Below are 27,435 nucleotides of genomic sequence, written 5' to 3'. Positions count from 1 at the left end.
AGGGGTGCTGCAGAAAGAAGGTAGTTGGTCAAGGGAGCCATGGACTCAAAAAGGTTGAAAATCTCTGGTGTAAATACTGAGCAAGATGGGCTAATGGTGTGTCTCAGTGTAAGGGAGCTTCCTATGTTTCCTATAAACTTGGAGCATTACACATGCAAAACATACACTTTTCCTATGAACAAAAAGGTCTGCCTTTGCATGTGTGCGCCTTCCTCTGTACAGAGAGTAAAAAAAAACAGAGATTTTTATCTTCCCCAATCCACACAAATCGGATGAATCTGGGGAGATGGTTGAAAGATAAAACTAAACAAACACAACTCCAAGCCCACAGAGGGCTGGTTCACACAGGTCCCTGTAAACCAGCCTCCACATGCTTGCAGTGGCAACTGTCAGAACCAACAGCAACAGGCACCCATAGCTCTCAGCCCTCTCAAAAACAGATGCATGCACAGAACCCTCCTGCACCCAGCACTGCATACCATGAGCATCAAAGAATTCCTCTTCAGAGCTGTTTTCAGAATCCCGTGCAATATTTTGCATCCGCCACTCTGATAAGCTGTGAGGAGATACTCCAGCTGTAGGGGCATCAAGCATTGAGTTCATGATCAAGAGGTAAAAAAACCAAAAACTATCCTCATATCTAAAGCAAGCTTAACTTGCTCCCAATGCTGACATTATAAAATAACCCCAAAGTTTTCCCCATGAAAGCAACAGTTAGCTTCTTATCCTAGGGTATATACAGGAGATTATGTATGTGGAACAATGGGGGCAACTTCACCCTTACTGCAGCTCCGACACTCAACATCGGTTGCTTACTACTGTATGACTAAGAAGAGGAAGTTTCACAATGGGAAGTCTGCCCTCTCTGTTTTCCTAATTTAAAAAAGCAGCAGCAGCTACTGTTCATCTAGTACAAGAGAACGAGCCATGAAATTGATTAAGCTTAATTACAAACAATGGCAGGTAAAATTTATTTCAGAAGGGAACCGTTACACTTTTTTCCTTTTAAAATGTACAAGCGTGCATATGGAGATATGTCTCCCCATACTTTCAGGGTGTGAACACACACACGCAGTATTGGGGTGTTTGAGGGATGAGGGAGAGGAGAGGAAAGGAAAGGAGAGAGAAAAAGTGTGCCACTAAAATGAACACTCTCCAATATGCCCATCCAAAAGCCTACCTCCAGCAGCAGTATAACTCTTTTACACCCAAAAGAAGGGGCAGGAGGTGAAACCCTCTATATCCTCCTCACACCTTCCCGCTACACTGCCGTTTGCTGCCTCCATTTGCTGGAAATGACTGCTCACCAGCATGCTGAGAAGAATACGATGACCGAGAAGACGACGACCACTGCTTGGCAAATGGATCATCTGGAGAGGAATCCGGAGCCCTTAGGTTGTCAACACGGTCCTGCTTCTCGCAGCCACCCAACTCAGCCGGGCTCTCAGGGCTGGGCACTGCAGGCCCTGTGTCGGGCTCGATGCACTTGGCCATTTTCTGAGCCAGCATGAGTGCCGTCTCTTCCTCCAGCCTCCGGATGTCGTCCATGGTGAGATCTATCCATTCATCCTGCCAGCACCAGGCCTGGCGGTGGGCCCGGAGCATCACCTTCCGCAGACCTACAGGGGATGCCACAAACCATGGGGCCACTTGCTCTTCTCCCCCCAGGAACCTTTAGCTTTCTTTATCATCAGGCCTAGTTCCAGCTCCCAGTGCATTATGGGACAATTCTGGCATTAGATATTATACTTTTAAATGTTTCCATCGCCCATTTCCCTCAAAGCTAAGGAAAGCATTAAGGTCCAGTTCAGATTAACAATATAAACCAAATTTAGAGAACCAGGAGGCCATTGGATTAAATGCCCCATCCCTGCTTGTGTGTGGATCCCACTCACACATCCAGCTTCGCTGCTTGAAACCAAACAGGAAGTGCCGGTCTGACCTGCTGCTGCCACTGCTGCTCTGCTCATGCCAAAGCATCCCTTTCCTAGGTTGCATGTTGCCGGCGAGATTGATGAGATCTTGCCAGAAATCAGCACCAATGCTGGCACCACTTTTCCAGGGGTGCATGGGAACCACTCCACTAGGGGTTTCTGGTGCCCAAGATGGCTGCTTCACTCAACCTCATGGGCAGACCAGCTCTGCATGCACCTAACCTTCTCTATCTCATCTTGCCGTTATATTTCAGCCATCATCAACCCTGGTTAAAACTGTGACTAGGAATGAATCTGCACTCCCTTTGAAAGGCTGGTTTTAAAACCAAACCCCAAAACACACAAAGTTAAGTGCCAAGTTAGATGTCGAACCATCCATGCAATCTGCAACTGTGAATTTGTTTTTTAAGTAAATTGGGGGGGGGGTCCCTCCAGATCAAGACTCTGGCATGGAGCCTAGGTGGGGCTATAACCCTTTGTCCCTAGCTAAAGCCAAAATCTGAATTGGGGGTGGGGGGTTCTAGGCCAGCAGTATGCATTGAGGAGGGGGAATTCCCTTACCAATGTAAATAGCAGGCATGGGTGCCCCACTCTGGACTGTAACAAGGGTCAAAGGCATACTCCTGCTGCTGTCACCACCCCACTGAGAACGACGGCTCCATTCTGGATTGGGCTTCCTGCACTTGCAACTCACGTTTTAAAAACCATTTATGCAATTGTTAACTGTGTGAATGACATCTCAACTTGCCTCAGCCTTAGCTAGTAAAATGCAGCAGAGGGAAGGGAGAAGGTATGCATAACCCTCACAGCTCAATCCCAATTTTGAGTTCAGTAGTGAGTCTGAAAAAGGAATAAGCCTAAGCCAAAATCCAATACCCACACTGTTTTGGCAGGAAATATCTATGGGTAAAAGCAGGCAAGAATCCTGTCTGTCATACTGGAAGAAACTCTTATCTGACAATGCCATGCCTTCCTTTTCACCACCCTATCACCTCACCCAACATTTCCCTGGAGGCAATTAATAAACAATGCAAAAGCAAATTAAGCATACTGCTTCTGGCGAGGAACAATCTGTTCGGATGGTTCATAAAGGAACCATCACTCAGAGAAGCTTATATTTTGGTGCTTCATCAAGTCATGAAGTATCTATTGTCATATGCGAATGATCAGTCTATTTCTTTAATAAATAAAACCTTGACGTCTTAGCTAAACGCCTGCAGCAGGCTGCTTCTACTTTCAGTTCCCCCTGAAGAAGCAGGCAATCTGTAATGCCAAGGCACAGACAACACAAAGCTGCTAAAAGATCTGATAACCCTTTGCTGAGAAAATAAAAATCACATCTTAGAATTTATTATAATGCCATGGACTATGGATCACGCGTACATTAGGGTCAGCCAAGTACATGGTGCTTTAACACGGGAAGAAGTTGCTGCTTTTCACATAACAATGGATTAACACTCCCTTGCTCTCTTATGAACCAGCAATTCATCAACACTGAATGCAAAGAAGATAAATACGAGAACATTTAGTCAGCTTTTCCTGAGACTTATGCACTGTAGCCAGCGGTTCTTTACTATTTATCTTTCCCATTTGTATGGTCAAGCACTTTAACCCATCTATCTTCCTTGTGTCCCCTTTCCCTATTTTAATTTTCCCCTTTTAGTTTTCGTTTGAGTATTAATTGTGTTTGTACTGTTTGAAAATCGTAATAAAAAAAAAGTTTCATGTAAGTTCAAGTGAGATAAAACTTCTGGCAATCTAGCTTCACATTTAGAGTGAACAAAATTTCTCACAGATAATTATTTCAATCTGAAGTCTCTGTCTCGGAAATTCAGAGCTCTGCGCTCCAAACCAAGAAGTAAAAAATCTACCAGTATACACAGTCCACAGAGACAGTTTGCCTCCCTCATAATTCTTCACACCACTAACATCATTGTAGCATGCAGGGACCAAGCTAAGCAAGTAATCAGTGGGGTGTTTGCTGGTGCAAGGTTAGGCACCACTTCAAAGCTGGAAGTTGCTGGTGCAAGATTAAACACAAATTCAAATTCAGGACACGCCAGGAACTAATTTGCATAGTGTTTCTGAAAAAGGACAGATTCTAACTCTGCTTAATTTGTTACGCACAGTTTTCCTTTATGAGCGTACCACACAGTTTTGATGAGATTTCCTATAGCATATCCCATAGCATGACCTAAGCAAGGGTCCCACAAACTGTGTCTGAGCTTAATAGCCAATTACTATTTTATGGCACCTCTGTCCTGCCACCTTTCCTGGAGACTTTTGCACTTTGAGCCCTACTTTAATTGTGCTCTTGGCACCAGTCCCTCTTTTGTCAGCATGGCTCCCCCCCCCTCTCTCTCTCTCTCCAAGTCACCGATACTCTTGCTGCCTCTCTCACAATGTCCTTCTTCAACTACCTGCCTGCTTTCTCCCAGGACATGAGCAGCTCACTGGGATACCACCTCCAATTTGTTGAGGGGTGGGGCTGCACAACACTTGGAGAACAGCAGCATCAGAAAGTGCATCCCACACACCAAAGAGCGAACAAATCAGAGCCCTCGCTTGGCACTTGGTTCAGCCAGATCTTGAGGCTAACTCCAGAGCTTTGGTAGAGGCAAACTGGCCGGTACTTGTGGCAGTGATGTGAAGAAAGGCAGCCCATCATCTCAACGGAGACCACAGGAATTGCAGTTATGGTTCCCACTTGTTTAGAACAGGCTTCTTCAACCTCGGCCCTCCAGATGCTTTGAGACTACAATTCCCAGCATCCCTAACCACTGGCCCTGCTAGCTAGGGATCATGGGAGTTGTAGGCCCAAAAACATCTGGAGGGCCGAGGTTGAGGAAGCCTGGTTTAGAAGGTGTGGGCCACAAATGAACACTTGCATTATCCTTTGCAACTAGTAGAGGAATATGGAGAGGATGCTGCCTTTGAAAGGAACAGGCAATCCAATCATTCCTTTTCACATCAGATAAACAAAATTACGCTGAATATTGAAACATCCCAAATTGCTCCTTCAATGCAAGTTTTCCAAGGGACGCTTGGAATTGCTGCTGGATCTTTGGGCAGTTATTAAGCCTAATTTCACACTAAAACAGCTTTGGTGAAGTGTGAAGAGAAACGACAGTTCAGCTGAGAAGTACTGACTAAATACTGCCAGTGTAAGGAAATGGTACCAGTGGTCAGGGATGATGGGAGTTCAGTGGCATGCATATTTGTGGTATGATAAGGTCAAAGCACATAAAGCGTTTAAAAATCATATTCTCAGAAAAGCACTGTTTAACATCTGGATAAGATATAAGGACTTGCTCGAAAATAAAACCCCAAGGTGGTTGTCACCAATGGAAGCGAAGGCTCAGAAAAAGCTCAATATGGAGGCCAAATGGCCGAAATATTGGGAAATTCTGGAACAAGAGGGAGATAGATTAAAACTACAGAGTTTTGAAAAACTAAAAAATAGAGTGCGGGATTGGCTCCATTATTATCAAATAATGGAAGCATATAATCTGGACAAAAAAAATGTCTTCCAGGTGGAAAAATCAAAATTGGAAATAGAGCTGTTAGATCCCAAAAGTAAGAACTTGTCAAGAATGTATAACTTGCTGTTGAAATGGAACACTCAGGATGAAACGGTGAAATCAGCTATGATTAAATGGGCACAAGATGTTGGACATAATATTATGATGGCTGACTGGGAACAGTTATGGACCACAGGTATGAAATTTACGGCATGTAATGCCTTAAGAGAGAATTTAATGAAAATGATTTACAGGTGGTACATGACACCAGTCAAGCTTGCAAAAATTTACCATTTGCCCGATAATAAATGTTGGAAATGTAAAGAGACTGAAGGCACATTCTTTCACCTTTGGTGGGCATGCCCAAGGATTAAGACTTTCTGGGAAATGATCTACAATGAAATGAAAAAGGTATTTAAATATACTTTTCTGAAGAAACCAGAGGCCTTCCTCCTGGGCATGGTAGGCCAATTGGTGTCAAAGAAGGATAGAACTTTCTTTATGTATGCTACAACAGCAGCAAGAATACTTATTGCAAAGTACTGGAAGACACAAGATCTACCCACCCGGGAAGAATGGCAGATGAAGGTGATGGACTTCATGGAACTGGCGGAAATGACTGGCAGAATCCGAGACCAGGGAGAAGAGTCGGTGGAAGAAGATTGGAAGAAATTTAAAGTTTATTTACAGAAACATTGTAAAATTAAGGAATGTTAGAAGGAGGCTGGAATGAAGTTATGTGGCTTTAGCGGAAATATTATAAAGGATTAAGTAAAAATAAATTGTTAATGGATGAAAGGAGGAAAGGTAAAGTTACATTATATTAAGATAAATTATAGGATAAAAATTGGGAAAGATGGAAAGGATTTGCTGAAATAGCTAACCGAACTAGAATACAAAAAAAGGGAGGTGCAAGGAGGTCAAGGAAACAAGTAAATGAAAGATAAGTTATGGGAAGGTTCGTTGTGTTTTTTAATTGTTTCTATTTTTCTGTGGTTTTTTGTGTGTTTTTTTTCTTTTTTCTATTCTCTTCTTTTTTTACTGTGATGTGTTGTTATGTTTTTGTTTAACTTGGAATTATCTCTTTCTCTTTTTGTAACGTTTAAAACTTTAATAAATATTTTTTTTAAAAAAAAAAAGGGATGGGAGTTCAGCAACCTCAAGAGGTCCACAGGTTCCCCACTGCTGCCCTAGCCCAACCCACTTCTTGGAAAAAGTCTGCAGCAGACGGAAACGTGGGGAGCATCCTCATAAGCTTACCTACATCGTGGATGAACTGCTCAATCTTGGACTGCATGCCCCAGTAGCGAAACTCCACCTTGCAAAGCTTGTAGGCGCACATGAGGGATCCCGCGGCTGCATTCTCCAGCCAGTCATCTCCCAAAGGCCCACGTCCTGTTTTGGCTGAGTGGTAAAGCCGTGGGTCTTCCTCCGCCTTGTATTCGCTGGGTGAGATGGGGTCCCGCACAATGTCAATTGTGTCTGTGGGTAAGCAGAGGGGGGGGGGTGAGCTGGAAGCAAGCCCCTGGCCTCTGTCAGAAAGTAAGACAGCTTTCCTTCCAATGAGGAGCCTGCCCTTCCCTCCCAAGTCCCAGAGTCTGCTCAGGCCCTTAGCAAATACATTCCTTTGCCTCTTCCTCCTGAACACCTTCTGTCCCGTTTCCCCCGCTCCGGTCCTAAATTCTTAACATGTGTGCACATGAATGGGGCGTGTGAGTGTGAGAGCCAGTGAGAACGGGGTGTGCACTTGCGTATGCATTTAGCCCTGTCTTCTGCTTGTACGTGCTGACCACCTTCCCCCAAGGGAACCTTGCCCTACAGGAAAGACACACTACATGTGATGAACTAAACCTGAACCAGAATCGCCTCACCACAAAACATCACCAGAGATCCCTCACTAGCCTCACCCACCTAACCTGCCCCAGGTACTCCGCATGGCAGCACCAACATGTCCCGCAACATCCTCCATAACACAAAAAGGGGAGGGGATGCCCCGTCTTTGAACACTCACCCAGAATCCTTTGCCTGCGCTCCACAGCACTCAGGTTGAAGACATTGTTCTGTTTCCCAGAGTCTGGTCGGTAATAGGTCTCAATCTCAATAGAAAACTTCTCCACAAAGGGGCAGGTGTATCTGCAGGGGGAAGGCGGTGAAACTGGCAGCTTTGCCCCCACTTGCCTTGAGCTCTCAGGCCCCAGCCTCTGGTCAGGATACAACCCCTCAGCTTTCCCCCTCCCCTGCCAAGGTTCGCCCCCATTTTACCTGGTGCGAGTGTAGGGATAGGCATTCCAGGACTCTTCCTCCACCTGCAGAGCTGCCTTGGGTAGGAGGGCACGGAACCAGCTAGGGATGTGAGAGCCCACATGGTAGATCTTGTGTGTATACTGACCGCTGCCGCCTGGGCCATCGCTGTAGGGCCGGTTGGACAGGATCTCCACCCCACTGCCCTCGCCGCTCGACTCCTCACGGCTCTTCTTCTAGGGAGCACGAGAGCCAGCTCTGCTCAGCCTGTGCCCCACAACATCACTCACCCTACAACCCCACTCTCACATCCCTCAGTCCCGCTCAGCTTCTGACCCCCACCCACCCAGCCCTGTCGATCCCAGGGCTTGAGCCACACCCATCTGGCGCAGGCATCCACCGGCTCATTCAACACTGAGGTTACCTGAATCATGTAGAGCTGAGCCACTTGGTACTCTGTCAGGCTCATGGGCAGCAGAATGTGATATTCCTTGATCAACATTTTGGCAGTCAGGCCCTGTGAGTCGAATCAGAGCAGGGAATAAGTACACGCAGCCAGGACAGAGATGGGAGAGCTATGTGAGTGGCCACTGTACACTGAGGGATCTATTTACGGTCCCCGGTTCAATTCCCAGCAGCTCCAGGTAGGGCTCGGAGAGAGGCCTCCCTGAAACCCTGGAGAGCTGCTGCCAGTCAGTGTTGACAATACTGAACTAGATGGAGCAATGGTCTGATGATCTGACTCAAGGTATGGCACCTTCCTATAGAGAGGAGGTGTGGTTCAACTGGGAAGGTGAGGTTAAGGCAGCTGAAGGCAGCTGAGATGTGAATAGTGCCTCCCAGAACATCTACCACAGAGATCTCATTTCCTTTGAGAGGGACATTTTGTCCCATGCACTGTGCATATGTTTTTGCTTTTTCACCTATCTGAATAATTTCATGAACCCCACACAGGCGCTTTGTTTTGCTTCAGTTCAGCCTGTGAGGAAACAGGAATGTGTTGAGATGAATTACTACCTACATATGAGGGTGACAAGGATTCTCTGACAAAAGGTGGCAACGCTTAACTATGTTCTCGCTTCCTCAGAAGGAGAGAAGCCTGAAAGAAATCCCCATTTGACCTTATTCCAAACTACAACCCACTGGGTAGGTTTCCATAGTAACTGTAGGCCAATGAGAGGCTAGGGAGTTTCAACACACTGGAAAGGAAATGCGTTGGGGAGCCAGAGAGAAGTGCCACCATTTTGACGCTCCACTCCTTGCTGGACTCTGGAGTCCTTTAACCCCAGGGTGAGCGGAGAGCATATCAGCAGCACTTGCCACTTCTCTGGCTGACTGGCAAAGGTTTCTGACTCACAGTTGTCTAATAATAGCAAGAAGTAAAAAGTCCCTCATCTCACCCTTACATTAGGTTCTTGGATACTAATATTAATATTAATAATAATAAATTTATGTGCTGCCCATCTGACTGGGTTGCCCCAGCCACTCTGGGCAGCTTCCAACAAAAGATAAAAGCACAGTAAAACATCAAACATTAAAAACCTCCCTATACAGGGCTGCCTTCAGATGTCTTCTAAAAGTCAGGTAGTTGTTTATGTGGGGACCGAGGGGTGGAATTTTGTGTGAAAGGACTTCTGTGCTAGGTTTTGGTACTGATTGCTAATTCCTGTGCTGAGCATGCATTCAGACAAAGCACCCTATTCCTCCATCCTTAGCATATGTCCACCTGGCTGAGCCACTAGTTGTACCTGGCACTGGTTGGTGGATCTTGGGGTTCTAGTAAAAAACACAGCAGATCCCATAGGTTTGAAGTCCACCTAGCTTGCTCTAACCTGCCTATGCAACAGGCAGATCCAACACACTCTCCACTCCTCCCACCTATGCATCCCCACACTGCCCTTACACTTACGTTTACCTCTGTTACTACATCAGCAAACTTCAAACTGCTTGTTTCTCTAAGGCTGGGGTCTTCTGCCTTCCCACACAGTATGGAGCTGCTCAAGTCATGAATGTACCTTGCCATCAATCCTTAACATGTTCATTATGGAGCAACTCTTAGAATCATAGAATTGTAGAGTTGCCCAAAGTGGGGCTCAAAACCATGACCTGAGATTAAGAGTCTCCTGCTCTACTGACTGAACTATCCCAGTGGTGTTAAAACACGTATAGGACTGCCCTACAAATCCAAACCTTGCACTTCCAAGTTCTTGCTTTGTGGCACGTTGTAAACCACCTTGGCAAAGACTTAGAATCACCATCTTTTTGTCTCCTCCTATGCCTTTTACAACCGCATGGCAGGCAGAAATAAAACAGGTGTAGCTGGCCCCATACCTGGCGCCCAGGAAATCTGGCCTGGAAAGGAGGGGTGCCACCACCACCACTGGCTCCCAACCGCAGGCAGAGCGGTGGAGGAGATAGGAAAGCAGGGGGAGGGGAGGGGGGAGATGCCTTCCTCCGCCGCATGCACACATGTGTGCGCACAGTGTGGCCTGCCACAAGGTCTGAGGGGCGGTGAACCGGCCCCCTCCTAAACAAGTTTGCTGACCCCTGCTCTAATCACATCCCCCCCCCCTCCACAGAATCCCGGGCACTATAGTTTACCCCTCACAGAGCTACAATTCTCAGCACCCTTAACAAACTACAGTTCCCAGGATTCTTGGCAGGGGTGTGTGTGCAGCCTGAATCTCTGCCTAGCATGAAACCTTTAAAGGCACAGGAGTCCTGCCAGAAAAAAAAGTCTGCAACTTAAATAGTGGACAGGTCTCCTGTATGTTCCCTGCCATGCCCACACATCCTCCCGCTCTGCCTCTTGGCCCTTGCACTTTGCACCAACACTCAGCTTTCCTTAAGAATACTTAAACATTTATGTAGCACATTTAAAGCATTTCAAAATATAACGTAAATTATCTCAGTAATCTAAGCAACAGCCCTGCAAGGCTGTCCAGTGTTATAATCCCCATGCATACGAAGAGTTGAGGTTGCAGGAAGAGGCATTTGACTCACATCTCACACTTTAACTGCTACACTACATCAGTCCTCACAAATCCTTGCACTCCAGATCCTGAAAACAGCGCTGTGAGTTGTCAGAAGACTGCCCACCATCATATTCAAAATAACACAGCATGGGCAGTAAGCACTAGTCCGCAACTTGTACCATTGCGAGGGATGTCTGTATGGGAAAAGGTGGGCTGAGCATAACACACGGAGGCAGCTGAAAGGCATCCCTGCTGTGTTGCTAGCTCCAAGGGGAGGTGACATCCTACCCCTGGCTCCTTCACTACCCAATAATCATTTGCAAGTGTACTTCTTCCAAGGCTCCGTATTTAAGATTCTGAGCTTGAAAACAAAACCCTTCCACCACCAGAGAAACTTCTTCATGTGCATCTCACACAGTATTCTCATCTCCAGTTGTTGATCACCTGAGACCCTGGAGAGAAATTCTTGTTTTGAGGGAGAGTGGGGTGGTACCATGCCTGAGTCAAAAGATTAAAGAGCGAACACAGTGCCCTATTCATGTTTCATATGAAGTTGGTTTGTTCCCACGAATTGCACCAGCAAGCCTCTTAACAGAATTTCATATTCCCTTATAAAGTCATGTCCAGCAATAACTTCATGCCCAAGCACTCTCATGTCTCAGATGCAAGCAATCCCCTTGGCCAGCAACGCATTTAATATGCATCTTGTTTTCTTCTGCAAATCTCCCAGCCTCAGCAGTTCAAATTCCAGCCTACACATGCACACACACACTTGTTGGGAACATGCTCTCTTTTTATCCAGACCAAATAACTGTCAGCATTTAAATGGTGAGTAGAAAGTTGATAGATAACAGGATGGAATATGTTTAAGGTTCAATCCTAGGTACACTTGGAGTGCCATCTTCACCCTGTCTGCTCAATCCCACTCAGGCAAGTGGAGTTAGGGGTTAGGACTGCAACATTACTTATGCATTGGGATTAGGCTGCAGAACTGCAGAGTTTTTACTAAGCACACTTGCTGGGGGGAAAGTCTACACTAGCATCCATCTGACATACTTCTGAGTAAACATATGCAGGATTTTATTGCAGGGTCTTCAGTAGTTTAGCCCTAAACTCAGGACGCTATGAATTTTTGTTTGCCTCTTGGCGTATTGAGCTCCAAATTGATGTTTTTTCTCCTCATGAAGGAGAACGGAAGCAAAGCTGCCACAAAGCACACTCGCCTCAAGAAACACTGAGCTCACTCCCACCTAACAGCCGGGGTTTCAATATGCTTGCCCTGACCAAAAAAATAAAGTGCTGCTATCCCTTTCCCACCACACCTTCAGTAATCCTAGCACAGTCGAAGTTAGAAGGTGCTGTTTACCCAACCGCTGGCGAAGCCTTCAGCTCCTGCGTTCATTTTACGACATACAAGGCACAGGAGCCCTGCTGGGGGGGGGGGGGCACATGATGGCAACCTGACAGAGCAACTCAAGAGGCAGCAGTTCAAGCGCATCCCCGCCCAGCAGCCAAGATTCCGTTAAGCCCAGGCTTCGAGTGGCGACACTCCAGCAAACATTTGAACCAAGGCTCGAGGCAAGCCTCGGCAAAGCCCACAAACTCACAGGGAGAGCCAGAAAATGTACGTCGTTTAGCGCCACATCCCTTCACGCAGGGCAGAGATCCTCCCAGACGCGGGAGAACGGAGCCACCGAAGCCCCACAGAGCGGTCGGCACTGAGTTCCAATCCTACCCCACAGCGGTTTCCCGAAGTGGGGAAGACGCGCTGGGCCACCTGGTTTCACTTTCAGGGGCCCAGGAGGCCACGCGCCCACTTCTCCCTGCGGGCCCCCCCGTGGCGCCTTCTGCACCCCAAGCATGCACACGCGGGCTCCCAGCCCCGCTCCCTCGCCTCCCTGCTCCGCGCGGCGCCCCTGCCCTGCGTGGACCCACACGGCCGCCACCCGCTCCCGGGCCCAGACCTGTGGCTCGCTGGAGGGCTGCCGGCGGCGGCGGCGGGGTGAGCAGCGGTATGCTGCCTGCGACGGGGCTCGGGGGGCGAAGGAGCCGGGAGCGCCGGCCTCACAGAGTCTGCCCCCCCGCTCCCATCCTCGCGCTGCCCCGCGCTGCTCGCGCGCGGCCGGGCATCGGCTCCCGCGGCGGGATCATGGTGTGGGGCTGGGCGGGCGATGGGGGCGGCCCGGGAGGCAGGCGGGGGTCTCGCCCGGGCAGGGACAGGCGAAGCTAGCCGGGCCGTCCGCGTCGCCGCAGCAGAGAAGCGCGCCCGCTCCGCCGCAGTCTCGCCGTCCTTGCTTGGGGAGGAGGGGGGAGGAGAGAGCGTGACTGGGAGGGGAGCGGGCAGGCGAAGGAAACGCGGCTCGTGTGAAGGAGTGCAGAGGTGGTGGGGGCAGCGGCAGGAGGCAGGCTCCGTGCAAGGCGGCGGAGAAGGGAGGGGCGCTGGGGGCAACAGTTGCAAGGTGGCGCCTCGAGGGCGGGGATCTTTCCAGGTAGAGGGGACGGGGCCGGCGGCGGTGGAGTCACGTTTATTGTGCGCAGAGCTGGGGATGCAAGCACACCCCGCGCAGCCGAGGAGGTGTCGCGAAGCAGCAATGCAATCCAGCAGCGCGCAAGCGGGGGCCGCGGGAGGATGCCTAAGCCCCGGGGTTCCCTCCAGGCTTTGGATTCGAGACTCGTAGGAGCGAGCGAGGCCGCTTGCCAACCCAGTCCTTTTTTAGCACAGGCGGAGGTTTCCATAGAAACTGCGCCCCGTAGCTCGGAAGGCGGGGCGGGGAGAACTCCTCGCGCGCGTTCTTCTCTCCCACTCCTCCTCCTGTGACATCACAGCTCATTACCCGGGAAACGCCAGTGACGTCAAGATGCTGGTGACGTCAATAACCCAAAGGAACGGGCAGCTGTGGAGCGGCGTCGCGGCTAAAGAAGGCTCCAGAACATATTTGTGCGCAAGTCCCCCAATGATCGACATTATATATTAAAAAACACCCATGGTTTATTTTTTTTAAGCCGTACTCAGCTCTGGAAGACTTTTGCGTTAGACCCACATTCGAACTGTCAAAACGGAATTGATCGCCAGCAGATTATCTCTCTCGCTGACTTTTAGATGCAGCTTTCATCGCTCTGACAAAGCCCCGCACACCCCCTGCCTGCTTAGGATCACAGCGCCCCTCCTTCCCACTGAGTGCACTGAAGGTCTCCAATAAGCCTTGCAGCGTTTATGTGTATGAGAGGTTGTAGAAGATTAGCAAAACAAGCATTACACTCATACTATTGTGTAAGTAACAGAAATATCACTTTTTCCATAGGACAAAATTAATCCAGCATTCAGACATATATCCCATGTCCAATAACAGCCCCAGTGTTTATGCCTGATGAAGGAACAGGCTGCTATACAACTTACTGTCATATTTCCCACCATATAGTACAGCTTTTTTTTTTTTTTTTTTTTTTTGCAAATATTTAAAAAGAAAAATAACAAGCCTATATTCTTCTCATTCACCTTCCTATTATTGTTGAGGACAATAGAGAACAAAAGCACATTATTTTAACCTCCGCTAAATGCCGGTTCAGCTGATTTCAGAACTACAGCATTCCAATTTGGTAATGGGCAACTCTTTTAACAGCAAGTCCCTTTTCAGAATAAATACACTTACATTACTAGGCAAGGTTCAATTTAGATCCAAACTTTTGCATATTTAGTACATTGCCACTTCCCAAGGAATTTGTTTTCACATTTAGCCCTTGTATCCAGAGTATTCTTGCTCAAAACACCACACCCAGCTGAGCTCCAGTTTTTTTGTAGCTACGGTACTTAGGAAAGGGATCTAAGCAAGCAGCCTGACCTTCACATTTACACAGAAGTGAACAAGAGCACCTTTAACACTAGGAAGGGGGTAAAAGGAAAACTGCCAATACAACTCCTTTATCAAAATCTATGGTATATCTGGATTTAGAATGTTGCAAGCTGGGATATTCACATTCCAGCACAATCTTGTTTTTATCCACATTAGTTTTATAGTGTTCTTTGTGGTGGCATAGTTTGGCAGGTCATTTTGTTCTGTACTGTGGTATATTCCAGTTTGCTACTAATTTCAGCTTCCCATTTCTTTGTTTCGAACTGCTGCTAACAAAGCATTCATTCTTCAAGGTCCACAACTTGTTTCACTGAATGTGCGTGCACACACACACCAGCAGCAGGTAATTTCTGGCTATACTGCAACTGTTTATTTTCTCCACCTATTGGCCACGGTGGGGCTGATGAGAGTTGGGAGTCCCAAAAACATCTGCTAGGCCACAGGCTTCCTACTCCTGGAAGAAACACTGGCTGAGAGGGGTGATCCTTTGCACCTTGATCAATAAACCTCACAGATTTAAACAGGACTCAGTCTCTGATAAGTGTACAGAGTCGGAAATATTGCTCCTTAGGTTAAGGTACACACGTTTTGCATCTCTCTCCCTCCTCCAATCTCAAATTTCTACAAATCACGACTCAGTATAAACAGTTCACTTAAGAGCCAAGTGACCTCATTCCTTTCCTAACATTCTTTCCCAAAACTAAACAGCTAACAAAATGATTAAGTGCAGTTAATGTAACACCATTAAGACTTAAAACAGCACCATTTTACTCCATCCAATATTAACATTCTAGAAATTAAATCCTACATGTACATTTTATTTCACATTCAGAGGCTGCTTGTATATTGAAGAGTTTCTTCCTGCAATATGCAATGATCGAAGAAGAGAGTAGCGGTTCTCATTGATCTGATAGAACATAGATTTTTGGCTTAGCACTGTAGCCTGGTTAATGAAAAATATTTAACTGCAGCTGTATCCTTCAGGCTTTTACACAATATTGCCTATCACTTTGTTTTGCAGTTCCTTGCATGTTTCTCTCAAGGTTATGCTTCTGCCGCAGGAAACTCACATTTCCCAAGCTCTCAAAGGATGTCACAAGCCAAAGGAACTATTACTTCATCCCACCTCTGTGAAATTTTTTGATACAGTCGTACCTCGGGTTACATACGCTTCAGGTTACAGACTCCGCTAACCCAGAAATAGTACCTCGGGTTAAGAACTTTGCTTCAGGATGAGAACAGAAATCGTGCTCCAGCGGCGCGGTGGCAGCAGGAGGCCCCATTAGCTAAAGTGGTGCTTCAGGTTAAGAACGGACCTCCGGAACGAATTAAGTACTTAACCCGAGGTACCACTGTACTGACTTCCATGTGGATATAGGTATGGAATTATCTAGTTCTGATATTCCTGCATGACAGGGGGTTGGACTAGATTGCCCCTGGGGTCCCATCCAACTCTAAGATTCTGATTCTAGGATACTATATTATGAGCGACAGGAGATAGGTCGACCCCAGATACTTGCACACAGAGGCCTGGATTCAACTAACCTGGCGTGCTGAGAGAAGCCAGTGCAAGGGATTCCACCAGCACAGTGGGGCTCTCCTTCCCCACATCCGCTCCGGAGGGTCAGGAGAACCCCCGAGAACGCGAACTTACTGCACACAAAAAGGGCTATCTTTAAAAAGCTTTCAAAATAGAGATTTTGTTTCACCTACTATGCCTAGGATGCATCTTCTCATTAAAGGCAGGCAAAGATCGAAGTACAAATGGGCATTCTTAAGGCGAGCCTCAAAGGGTAGCATTTAATATTGTTTATACTACTGCACAGTCAGACAATTTATCAAACACAAAAGCCAAAACTACTCGGATGACTCCTTAGACCCATTTTTACACACCTCTACTTGCAAGTAAGCCTTAGTTATCTGAACAGAGCTTACTTGCAAAGTAGGATTATACCAACCAAACTGTGTTCATAATTCAACTTTTTTATTTAAAAAAAGCATTAAAAAGAAAAATGTTATTTCTGCACCTGCTTAAAACGTGTTTCCTAACCTTTGCTGTTGCTTAGCTCCAGCATCTGATTTAATTGCTTTCAGCTGCATTTATTTTACTGCATTGTATTGCATTTTAAATTGTTTACACCACCTCAGGACTATTACAAGAAGCAGTATAAAAATCTCTTAATCCCCCTTCAGTTCTAATAAAAGCTTTTAAGACTTAGCAAGTATTCTTGGACCAAATGTGCAACCCTGTTCTGCACTTTTCAAGTGGCCAAAAGTCTCTAGAAAAAAGGGGCATTTTAGGCCCAACGGGTTTGGAATATTTGCCATCCTCTGCCTTTTTCTAAGGTGGCCCAGACTAGGTATTCCTCAAGAACAACGCACCTTCTCATCTCACCTTTGGGCACATCGTGAATTACCAGTCCGTAGTAGCCTTAAGGGCTGAATGACACTTTACACCAGCAAACACACAACCAAAGTTTACCTCCCAGCTTTAATGTGAAGGCAGGCCATTTGTGAAAGAGAATCCAGATAGAAAGAGAGTGCTTACTTACTCATAGATTCTTGCTCAATCCTCATGCCAACCTTCTTTTTCTACAGCTAGCAGGCATGAGCAAGCCACTCTTAGCCACTTCTTACATGCAAATCTCGGACACACCTTGCTTTGGAGACCCATGCACCATTCATAGAACCTAGCTATGCTCATAGCATCCAGCCTTGTCCCAGTAACAACCTTGGGAATGAAACAGGAGGCCAGTATAATCCTGAGTAAGAGTCATATGAAATAAAAACCAATTTTGTACTGAGACACTAAGGCAAGTTTCATTTCTGGTTTGGAGATAATCACTTCTGCAATGAAGGTACCGAGTGCGAAAACAGGCATCAAGTTAGGCCTCTTCTAAAGAACCTGGCTTGGTTTTCCATGGTTAAAAGCAGCAACCGGAAACTTAACAACTATACCCTCAAAAACCAACAAAAATGGAGGAGGAATTTGGGACAACTTTACAGAACAGCATGAGAGATTGGAGCTTTGACACAGTAATAACAACATAGACAGATTAGATAGTAGTAGAAATATTTTATTACAAGTTTCCCAATACAGGCTCAGTGACTGCTGGCTGAGGCTTCTTTTACAAGTGGTAAAGGCCTTGTGCTGCTTTACTAAAAAAGCACATCTTCCACAATGGGCCCTCGGTAATGTCTTAGTGAGGAAGAGACTACTTCCTTCACCACCACATGGGGGGAAAAATAGAAAACCACAGCGAAGAATAGGTAATCCAAATTCCAACTTTTTCCTTTTATTTATTTATTAAAAAAAACATTGCATTTATAAAGACATGGACTTGCTACCAGCCATTATTCTCATCAGTTGACCAGAAGGTGTAAGCAACAAGCTCTTTTCTGCATCTACTCCCAGAGTGCCAATTGGTGGGAAGTTCTGTGATGCAGTAGAAGCTTCAGATTATTAGGCGCCAATTGGTGTAAAGGTCTTTGAAGGTGATCACAGTTCTAGGACTTGAGACACTGATTGGTGGAAAGATTTGAAGGGGTGAGGGTGGGGGGAAATCTCCAGATTCCAAAATGTTGATTGGCCAGAAAGTGCCAGGGTCCTCCAGGGGCAGCGCCAGGAGGAAGCGACTGTTACGTTCGGGCATTGCGCTCTGTCTCTGCCAGACACTCTCTAACCAGCGCCCGGGCATGAATTATTCCTGCGAAGGAAAGGCAAAAGACTTAAGACACACTGAGCAATCAGTTTCATCGTACCAACTCATCAGTCCCTTGTTTGCCAAAATTCACAACTGCAGCATATCTCGCCCATGCCAGGCTTTTGTGTATGCCATCACATGCATGCTGAAGTTTAATTCATGTAGAAAAAGTGTATCGTGCGGCCTTTTATACAAATGTGCTTGTATAAAAGAAGGAAAGGTACAAGAAGGAAGGCAGAGCAAGGTACGAAGGACAGCTAGACAACCCACTTGCAAAAGTAGGTCAACACCTTACTGTAAGCAAGGGTACAGAAATGCTAATCCAGCAGGTTCTACCTGTTCCCAGTATAATGCAGCTACCTGCATTCAAAATTGCGGAGTTGACCAATTACATTTGGGAGTTGTCTTTAAGGCAAGGGAGACACTTCCCCCTCAATTTCTGCCTGGGTAAGCAGAGGGCTTGAAACTAACTTTTCAAGGGTAAAGAATTTGATATGAAGGGTTAATTGGATGATACTGCTAAACCAGTCATTCACAAAATCTATAACTATGAACAACAGCAAGTAACATTTAAGAAATCACAAGAGGGCCTTCTTGGTGGCTGCTCCCAGGCTCTGAGAGGGACTGCCTCTGATTGACCTGCCAGCAGGCAACATTCTTTTTATATAGATTGATCTTTGGTCAATAAGCTGATGTGTAAATAAACTATAATTGGTTTTAACTGGCTATTTTTATTGTTTTGCTTACTTGTTTTTAATGTTTTTATTGCCTTCTTACTGGAGTATTATGTTTTATGGGTGTTAGCAGCCTTGAGAAGCATTTGGAGGAAAGCCAGGCTACAAATTTAACAAACAAGTAATTCTACCCTTCCCCCCTCCCGCCCACAAAAAAAGGACAAGTGTCATGTCTGATTTGTGAGTCATTGTTTCTAGAACCTTTTGGAAGGTTAGGTTACATTTGGGACTTCATAAATTTGCTCAGTTCCAGGCTTACGTAGACCTGGCAGGGCTAGAATGACTTATTTCATGTGCTCCCACATGCCATGACCAGAAGACACGCATCTCTCAGGAAGTTTCCTACCTCGCTTCAGCCTCTCCATAGCACTCTTGCTGCCTGCATAGGTAGGTCGAATCTCCTTGCCCATCTCCTCAATGACTGAAAGCAAGTCTGTGTATGTGCTCTGGGAGCCTTGGGCACCTGGTGGCTTCATAGCCTGTAAGATCAAGGACAGGAAAAAAGTGAAAAGCACTCTGGGAAGGATTCCCCCAACGAGCCCCATCAGTGGATAGGCCTGAAGAAGGGCTTCCGCTTGCGCAACAGGCCTTTCCTCCCATCTCCTCTCCCCATGCCTCCCTAAATTGACTGGTGGGGTGGCGGGAACACCCAGAACAGCACACAGTAGGAGTAAAAGGGGGGCTGTTCTGTCTGACAGGCTGCGATGCTTGCACAGATTGGATGCTTGTCATTGCACCATGTTTTCCCAATTAGTTCCACCAGCCAGCAAGGTCCCCCCTCAATTCCAAAATAGAAACTCACCTGCACGTAGCCCATCGAAGGGGGCCCAAAATCGTTGAAGAGAGGTCGGAAGGGGGCAGAAGCTCCAGAGATGGCTCCAGATGGAGATGGGACACTCGTGGCTGAAAGCAATATGAGAAGAGATGAGGAATTTAGTCAACAGTGTCCTGGGTTCTCTCCTATACCAGACTTAACAAGGCTCATTACAGTGGTACCTTGGTTTTTGAACAGCTTAGTTCACGAACTACTTGGAACCTGAATGCTTCAAACCCGAACTTTTTTTGGAATCTGAATGTACTCTGTTCTGGGGGGGGGGAGGTGCACTTCCATTTTGAGTGCCACACTTCTGTTGCCTGCTCACTTGCAACCCGACCTGGGCTTCTCTTACTCAGCGCCGGCCGTGCTGGCCACTGGCAACACCCGGAAGCAGCTGCACCGCTGCCACGGCCAATGCTGAGCGAGGGAAGGCCGTGCCGCCGCCGCAACCACCACTTCCTCCGGTACTGGGTGTCGCCCATGGCTGCCGCTCCAGGCCCCAGAGCAACTCCAAGCAGCTCGGCCCCAGAAGTGACTACTGCTGCATCCCCTCACAGGGCGCGGGACGGCGTGGGCAGGATGCTGGCGCCACCACTGCAGTAAGAGTTCTTCAGTGAGGAGAACGCATCCAAGTGGCGGGGGCTGCTTGTGCCAGCCATGAAGAAGATGAGGAAGGGATGCTGGGGGGGGGAGGGAATCCAGAAAGGCTGGCAGGGGGCAGGGAGAGAAGCTGACTGGCTCCTCAGAGAGAGAACTTTTGCCTCCCTTTCCTCCCCACCCTACTTGAACTCCTCCTTCACGCTCCTCACATGCTTGTCCCTCCAATGGCAATGGGTAGATCACTGCCAGTTTTTTATACTGGGTAGTAGACTGCAGCCTGGTCTATTGCTTTCATTTTATGGATCAATGGTCTTGTTAGATAGTAAAATTCATGTTAAATTGCTATTTTATGAGTTGTTTTTAATTGCCTGGAATGGATTAATCCATTTTGCATTACTTTCTATGGGAAAGCATGCCTCGGTTTTGGAACACTTTGGTTTTGGAACAGACTTCTGAAACGGATTAAGTCTGAGAAGCAAGGTACCACTGTAAGTTCTTGTGAGGGGTATAGAATCATAGAATCACAGAGTTATAAGGGACCCCGAGGATTATCCTGCCCAGGAACATGCAGCTGTCCCCTACAGGGATCGAACCTGCCATCTTGGCATTATCAGCCCGATGCTCTAAGAAGATACTGTGTCCTTCCCTGCCTTTCCAGTGTGGGCATGGCCACTGCCAGTCAAGGGGCTTTGCTGGGCAGTGCCTGACTTATATGCCTTTCAAACACTCCATGGACTGAAAGCTGCTGCTCCTGATCCTCAAATGACCATCCTAGCTTCTCCCTGAACACTTATGCAATATGGTTGGCACAAATCGCACAGCTGGAAAAAGAAGAAGAGTTATTTTTGTTGTAACTTGTCCTGGAAGTCTACAGTAGGGGAAAGGGGACTGGGTGTGGTTCCTACATCAGGGATTAATACACTGCCAGTCCTAGACACACATCACAGGCTCTTAAGCATTAAAATGCAGGGTTTGCATCACCCACTTCAATTGCAAAACAGGACAAACTAATTCACAACCATCTTCCCATGAAGTTTAAAAAATGTACACATGCTTTCTTTTCCAGATAGCTATATATCACAAGTGATTACACAAGCATGCACAAAAACGCAGGTAGCAACTTTAGGGGATTTATTTGCAAGAGTGGCCAACTGGAAATTATATAACATGATGATGGTGACTATAAAAATATTCCTGGCTAGTATTTTCCTACAAAGGTTGACAGGACATCAAGTTTTCATGTACTCAATCAATAAACACTTCATTCATTCATTCTCCTTCCACTAACAAGAGCAGGCATAGGCAAACTCGGCCCTCCAGATGTTTTGGGACTACAACTCCCATCATCCCTTACCACTAGTCCTGTTAGCTAGGGATGATGGGAGTTGTCGTCCCAAAACATCTGGAGGGCTGAGTTTGCCTATGTCTGAACAAGAGAGATTGTATAGGCCTGTGATGGGGAATTGGGATTACCTGAAATATATGGTGGGGTTTTTGTTTGTTTTTAAAATGCTGTACTGCTACCTCAGAATAAAGTGTATGGCCTTTCCCTTCACACAGAAAGAGGGGAAATCATATTAGTAACAATGAATGCAATGAAAGTTGAAAAAAAAAATGTAGCCAGTCAATTCATTGGCACACATATGGTATTAGAGAACTACGTATACCATATCTGGGGTGTTAGATCTGAATGCAGTTCAAGAATGTCTAGTTTACTCCTATCCATTTTTGCCAGTCTGGAAATGTAACAGTTGCTCATGCACATCTGTGTTTTAATAACCAAGCTTCCTTTGTTAGGCCTGAACTAAAAGCAATCCCCTGCCCTCCCAACAACTTGTCTCTCACTTTAGATTCTAATATAGAATTACATCTAGGTGTGATCTTGCTTTATTTATTTTCCCTTGAAAATGTCAACAAGACTTTTTAAAGACAGAACAGCATGAACAATTAAAATGTACTGATCAAATGAACGCTCAGCACTTCCCCCAGGCTTTTTCAGTGCTGACCACAGAAGCTTGTGGTTTTGTCTTAGCTTCCTGCAGCCCAACATATAAAGGCAACAGTTGTTCTCTTAAGGGAGCAAAAAGAGAAGCCACCTCCACAGGTTGGTAAGAATATGTCACTATCCTCCATTAGTTTGAATTCCACCACCGTTCCTTGCTGCCCCCCTCATTGTGCATTTCTCACCCTACCCATGCGAGCATCAGCCAATAGCAGCAATCCATCACTTGTACAATTGATGTTATAAATCAGCAAATAAATACTGTCAATAAATAAATATATTATGCATGCATGAAGGGCGTGTGTACATGCTATTAATCAGACTAAAAACCACTGAAACTATTAAACTCTGATAGAGTTTCTAAAAATAGAAAGTCTGCAAACATTGAGCCCTTAATTGAGAAAATTCCCGTTTTCAGATTCTTTACAAGCAGAGTGGGAGCTGTTGTGCCAGTAATAAGAGTTTAAGTATGTAGTTTGTGAAGCATCTGGAGTCAATTTGTAGGGGGAAAGGAGATTGAAAGCAAGTTAATTATTTTGATTTGAGAGTTCCAGAAAGAGAAGAACAGCAGCTACTTTATTAAGAGGATTACTTCATTGAATCAGAGACTGGGCCATTATAGAGATTATTAGCTAACCCTATTTGTTACTGTAAAGTTGAGCCTACATTTTCTGCCCCATTTAGTTGTGTGCTTTTGTTTGTGCAACAGATGCACTTACAGCTGTCACAAGCAAAGCCACCAAAACCACACACAACACTGCAGATGCTTCCTGTAGAACTCTGTTAAGGGTAAGTGCTCCTTCACAATAGTTTTCAAAAGCTAATACAAAAATGATATATAGCCAGTTTTCTTTAAACTGTTAATAAAGGTGGTATTCTATTAACTCTTCAATGATGTACAGCCAATGGCTTCACACCAAGAGCAGGTGCTGGCCTTTCTTACCTTACTCTCAAGGTTTTAGCCAGAAGAAGAAGCAACCACAAAGGTAACGTGTGTGTATGCAAAAGTGCTTTAAATTGCTACACATTCAGCAGGTCAAGGGAGCTAGATCCCAGGCTTCTGATAAATGGAATCACACCCACCCACCCTAGTCTCTTAACCTACAGATTTCAGATAGAAGTGTGCCCAAAAGAGGGAATGTGTACTGGAGAAAGGTGCTGGCATAGCAAGTAGCTTCAGAGATCTCCTGGAAGCAAGCCAAGATACATAAAAGAAGAGGGTTAAAAGCCAATGTTCCTGGGAATATTCCCATTACCCAACTGTGGCAGACAGGCAGGCTCTGAGTGAAGTTCAGCCAATATCTTTCAAATCACAAAATGATGTAAAAAAATTGAAACGAAATCTAAGCCCCGATACTAGGATCCAAACACTTTGAAGAATTACTATCCAATTTTTTTCCCTAGTGGTACCTGTGCATTGCCACATGCTAAAAGGCTGGGGTAGGTAGAAGATAGACCAGGATCCACAGGTAGAAAGATCTCTGATCTGCAGTAGATCAGCAAAGATTGTTTAACAGCAGCAGGAAAAATGTGGTTTTAAAAATTCTTCTGAATGAGGCTGCGGAGATTAAGAAGGCTAAGGGGGAGGGAAAACAAGGAGTGGGTTTCGTAGGACAATTCTGATACTGAAAACAAATCCTAGGTCTGCCCATAAGCTCTGAAGCATCTTGCTCCCTAATTCTAACAGTACTGTTTGCACCTCCCTTTGTTGGTGGGTCTTGGGAGTTTTGGTAAAGACTGAAGGAGACACCGGAAACCAGGCGTTTCCCCACCCTTGCTAGAGGATGCTCCACCCAAGAAGGAAACATAAGTTAGAGAGACAGAGGAGCCTGCCACGCCACTACTCTCTCTAGTTTCACCCCTCCTTGCTTATCCAAGGAGAAGTCATTCACCCGACACTCAGGCGACAACAGCCATGAACACAGCGGGGCATATTTCTGGGTAGAGAAGGGGGTTTGCTGATTCACTCTAAACACGCCTTTCCGCCTCACACACGCCTTTCCTAAGAATTCAACTTTCATTTTGCTTTCCCCGGCAGGATTCCCCGAACAGCTGCTGCTCTTCACACATAGGAGGAACGCAGTGACGAGTAAAGCCCATTCGCCCGGTCTGGAATGAGTTAGGGTGTCCCTTTTTTTCTTTTTATAAATCAAGTAGACAGTAAATCCTAATTCCAGGATGCACTGCTCTCCTTTCGCGGCGAGGAGACCGGAGTCCTGTATTGCAAAGCAGCTGTAAAAGGCCGGGGAAAACCCTGCCGGGGTTGGGGGGGGGGCGGGCGGGAGAGGAAGAGAGACAGAGAGAAGGCGAGGAGGAGGAGGAGGAGGAGGAGACTGGGAAGCGCCGGCCACGGCCCAGGCGACTCCGCCGTGCCGCCTCCGCGCCCTCGCTCTGCCCGGGGGCCAGGCGGGGCCGGCAGCCGGGGCCGGCGGGGAGAGAGGGGGGTGTCTCTTACCGACCGGCGGGGCTCCGGGGGCGGGGCTGGCGCTGCTGCTGCTGCTGCTGGTGCCGGCGGCTCCGGAGCTGGTGGGGGCAGGCGCGATGGGCTTGTAGGACATCCCCGACTCCGCGCTCTCTGGTGCTGGCTGGCCCGCGATTGGCGCGCTGCTCCGGCTCCGGCCGCGGCTGCCGCTCCTCGGATTGGCGGGGAGGCTCCCGCAAGCACTCCCCCCGGCTGGCAGGGTTCTGTCCTCCGCCTCAGCCGATTGGTGGCAGACCCCCTCGCTCCCACCTCCCAATTGGCCGCGTCCGTCTCCCACTCCTCCTCCTCCTCCTCCTCCCTCCCTCGTCTCCTGCCTTGTCCCGGCTTGGTCCCCGGCGAAGAGAGGGCTCCTTCCTGGCGGCCCGAGGAAGCGCGCGCACGCGCGTTTCACAGCCGGAGGCGCCCGCTCCCCCCTCCCCGCCCCCTCGGAGCGTGCCTTCGCCGCGGTCCTCGCGCCCACTGTTCCGGGAGGACTGACCCTGAGAGGAGCGAGCACGCGCGCCTCCAACCCCCCCTTCCTCTCCTCTCGAGCCAACAAGCAGAGCCCAGCGGAGCGGCCGCTGCCGATGACGCCCTCGGCCCGCGCCTACGTGTCCCGCTCCCTCCCCCTGTGACCTCACCGCGCAGCATAACACCCTTCTCGTCTGTCGCCATAGCGACGAGAGGGCCTGGCTGCGGCCTAGTCGGAGACCCTCTTTGCTCCTAGTCCCCCGCCGCGGTGCTAGGCTAGCTCTGTGCGGCCGTTAAGCGGATGGTGGGATCGGGGCCGTCTCCGCTGTCTCTCCACCCCCTGCAGTGCCCTAGTTGCCTCAGTGTAGGGGAGACGGTGAAATTAAAAGACACCCGTGCCGTATAAAACAATACAATAGCGAGAAAACAGACATAGCCTGCTTTAAAACACCTTTGAGAGTTAAGGGAAGCCTGTGGAAACAGAACAGCTTTCAACTGTCGCTCGAAGTTCATTACCTTTGGTGCTTCCCAGAGAGTAAGCATTGCAGAGGATCAATGCCTCTGAGAGAAGGCCGGCTCCTGAGCAACCATTAAAAGGGGCCTCCTCTGAAAATCTTAAGGTTCAGATGGGTGTAATTAGGAAGGCAGTTCAGCTGGTGCTCAGGCAGGCCCTGAGTAGTTGGGGGGCATATATGTCAACAATAACGACTGGCAGCCAGTTTAGTTCTTTCACCACTCCTGAAATACATAGTTGAGTGCTAGCATGCAAGCTGCCAAATTCTGCTGGTTTGGTTTATGCCAGTGGGTTCCAACCAAACCTGCGTCGTCGTATCTGCGAGATGGGAGTTTGTAGTAGAAGGGAATCACTGAAGGGGGCAATCCAGTGTCTTGGTTAAGATAATGGCACTGGTAGGGCCTGTAAGAACCCCCATCTGCATGACTAAAGAGTGGCCATGGGGATAAGTGGGCAATGATGTTATTTTGGGAGGGGATTAGATTCCTACAAATATTTATTTGGATAAAAGAAATATAAAAACTAGAGCATACACATTGGCCCACTTAGTTGGATTTTCCTCTGACCTTTGGCATTTGATTATGATGCATTAGTGACATGACAGTGGTACCTAGTGGGCCTGTTTTTTAGTAGGTTGGTTCTATCCAAGAAGGGAGTAGACAGTTGTTCCCCATGTTCTGGACCCTTCCTGTGGAGTCCTTCTGCAAGCCACTGTGAAACCTCTAAACTGACCCCTAAGCTACCTCCACTGCTCATTGTGTTTGGAGTTACAAACTACAGTAGAAGGGATATAATCCAGAAGCTGAGTTATCTTTCTTCCCCAGTGCAAGACCTGCAGTCTTAGAGGATACTCAGCTGTGGATGTAAACAAGCCAACCAAAACTGATCTTAGAAAAAAATGTAGTGATTATGATCCACAACACTTATGACTCTGGATGGGTGGGAGGGGAATATGGCTGTCCTCAACACAAGTTGCCATGTGCTGGTAATTTGAGCTCTCATGTATGTCTATTCATGAGTGGTTTTAATTAAGCAATATATCATCTCCAAATTAGTTATTCTTTGGATGGTGGGTGGGGCAGATTCAAAGGTTCAGATTCCACGTTCTTTTGAAATCTGTTCAAACAATTACAGTATATATACAGTATCAGTCTTTCAGATTACTGACAAAAGCAACCTGACCCTGTCAGATGCACAAAATCAAGGGATGTTGCACTAGCACCACCTGTGGGACAAATGCAGCATTGCATATAATGTAGGTTGACAAAATGCAAATGAAAGCAATCTATTTTAAACATTACACAACTGCCTCAGGTTACAAACGCTTCAGGTTACAAACTCCGCTAACCTGGAAGAGTTGCCTCAAGTTGAGAACTTTGCCCCAGGATGAAAACAGAAATTGTGTGCCGGCGGTGCAGCAGCAGCAAGAGGCCCCATTAGCAAAAGCACACCTCTAGTTAAGTACAGTTTCAGGTTAAGAACGGACCTCTGGAACGAATTAAGTTTGTAACTAGAGGTACCACTGTATTTACGGTATATTAGAGATCAGAGGGCAAACAAGGCTAACAGGTAATTCAGTCCATACATTCAAATGGTTTGCTGGTACCTGT

General features: G+C 47.1%; 2 protein-coding genes across 5 annotated transcripts in view; both read right to left on the bottom strand.

Moving 5' to 3' along the window:
* Positions 1-13,368, bottom strand: part of PITPNM1 (phosphatidylinositol transfer protein membrane associated 1) — a 31,421-nt gene extending 18,053 nt beyond the window's left edge. The window contains exons 1-7 of one of the 3 annotated variants that reach the window (XM_081879804.1): positions 12,636-13,368; positions 8,121-8,213; positions 7,718-7,932; positions 7,467-7,588; positions 6,716-6,937; positions 1,308-1,619; positions 480-575 (exon numbers count right to left, since the gene is read on the bottom strand). In XM_081879804.1, the coding sequence (XP_081735930.1) occupies positions 480-575; positions 1,308-1,619; positions 6,716-6,937; positions 7,467-7,588; positions 7,718-7,932; positions 8,121-8,198 (1,045 nt within the window). In that variant the 5' untranslated portion in view covers positions 8,199-8,213; positions 12,636-13,368. Of the gene's footprint in view, positions 1-479; positions 576-1,307; positions 1,620-6,715; positions 6,938-7,466; positions 7,589-7,717; positions 7,933-8,120; positions 8,214-12,037; positions 12,172-12,635 lie in introns of those variants that run through there. The other 2 variants (XM_081879803.1, XM_081879802.1) reach the window with 2 other exon arrangements.
* Positions 13,369-17,583: 4,215 nt separating this feature from the next.
* CDK2AP2 (cyclin dependent kinase 2 associated protein 2) lies at positions 17,584-25,369 on the bottom strand. 2 transcript variants are annotated; one of them, XM_081879885.1, is made up of 4 exons: positions 25,340-25,369; positions 19,763-19,863; positions 19,307-19,439; positions 17,584-18,229 (listed from the first exon to the last, which is right to left on the bottom strand). In XM_081879885.1, exons 2-4 carry the CDS (start codon positions 19,775-19,777, stop codon positions 18,162-18,164), a joined length of 216 nt encoding a protein of 71 aa, XP_081736011.1. In that variant the 5' UTR covers positions 19,778-19,863; positions 25,340-25,369; the 3' UTR covers positions 17,584-18,161. The 2 variants fall into 2 exon arrangements, with proteins under 2 accessions (XP_081736011.1, XP_081736010.1); XM_081879884.1 differs by lacking the exon at positions 25,340-25,369 and adding an exon at positions 24,835-25,319.
* Between the last annotated feature and the right edge of the window lie 2,066 nt (positions 25,370-27,435).

The sequence above is a fragment of the Podarcis erhardii genome, assembly GCF_964252035.2.
Source record: "Podarcis erhardii genome assembly, chromosome: 1".
NCBI classification, from domain to species: Eukaryota; Metazoa; Chordata; class Lepidosauria; order Squamata; family Lacertidae; genus Podarcis; species Podarcis erhardii.
Note: the sequence above shows the minus strand (reverse complement) of the source record. Positions and strands in the feature narration are given on the sequence as shown.

Coding starts and splice junctions, on each gene's coding strand:
- CDK2AP2 (XM_081879884.1), bottom strand. CDS start 24,937: ATGTCCTACAAGCCCATCGCGCCTGCCCCCACCAGCTCCGGAGCCGCC. Junction 19,440..19,762: donor CTTCGATGGGCTACGTGCAG/GTGAGTTTCTAT, acceptor TTGATCTTACAG/GCTATGAAGCCACCAGGTGC. Junction 18,230..19,306: donor TATGGAGAGGCTGAAGCGAG/GTAGGAAACTTC, acceptor TTTCCTTCGCAG/GAATAATTCATGCCCGGGCG.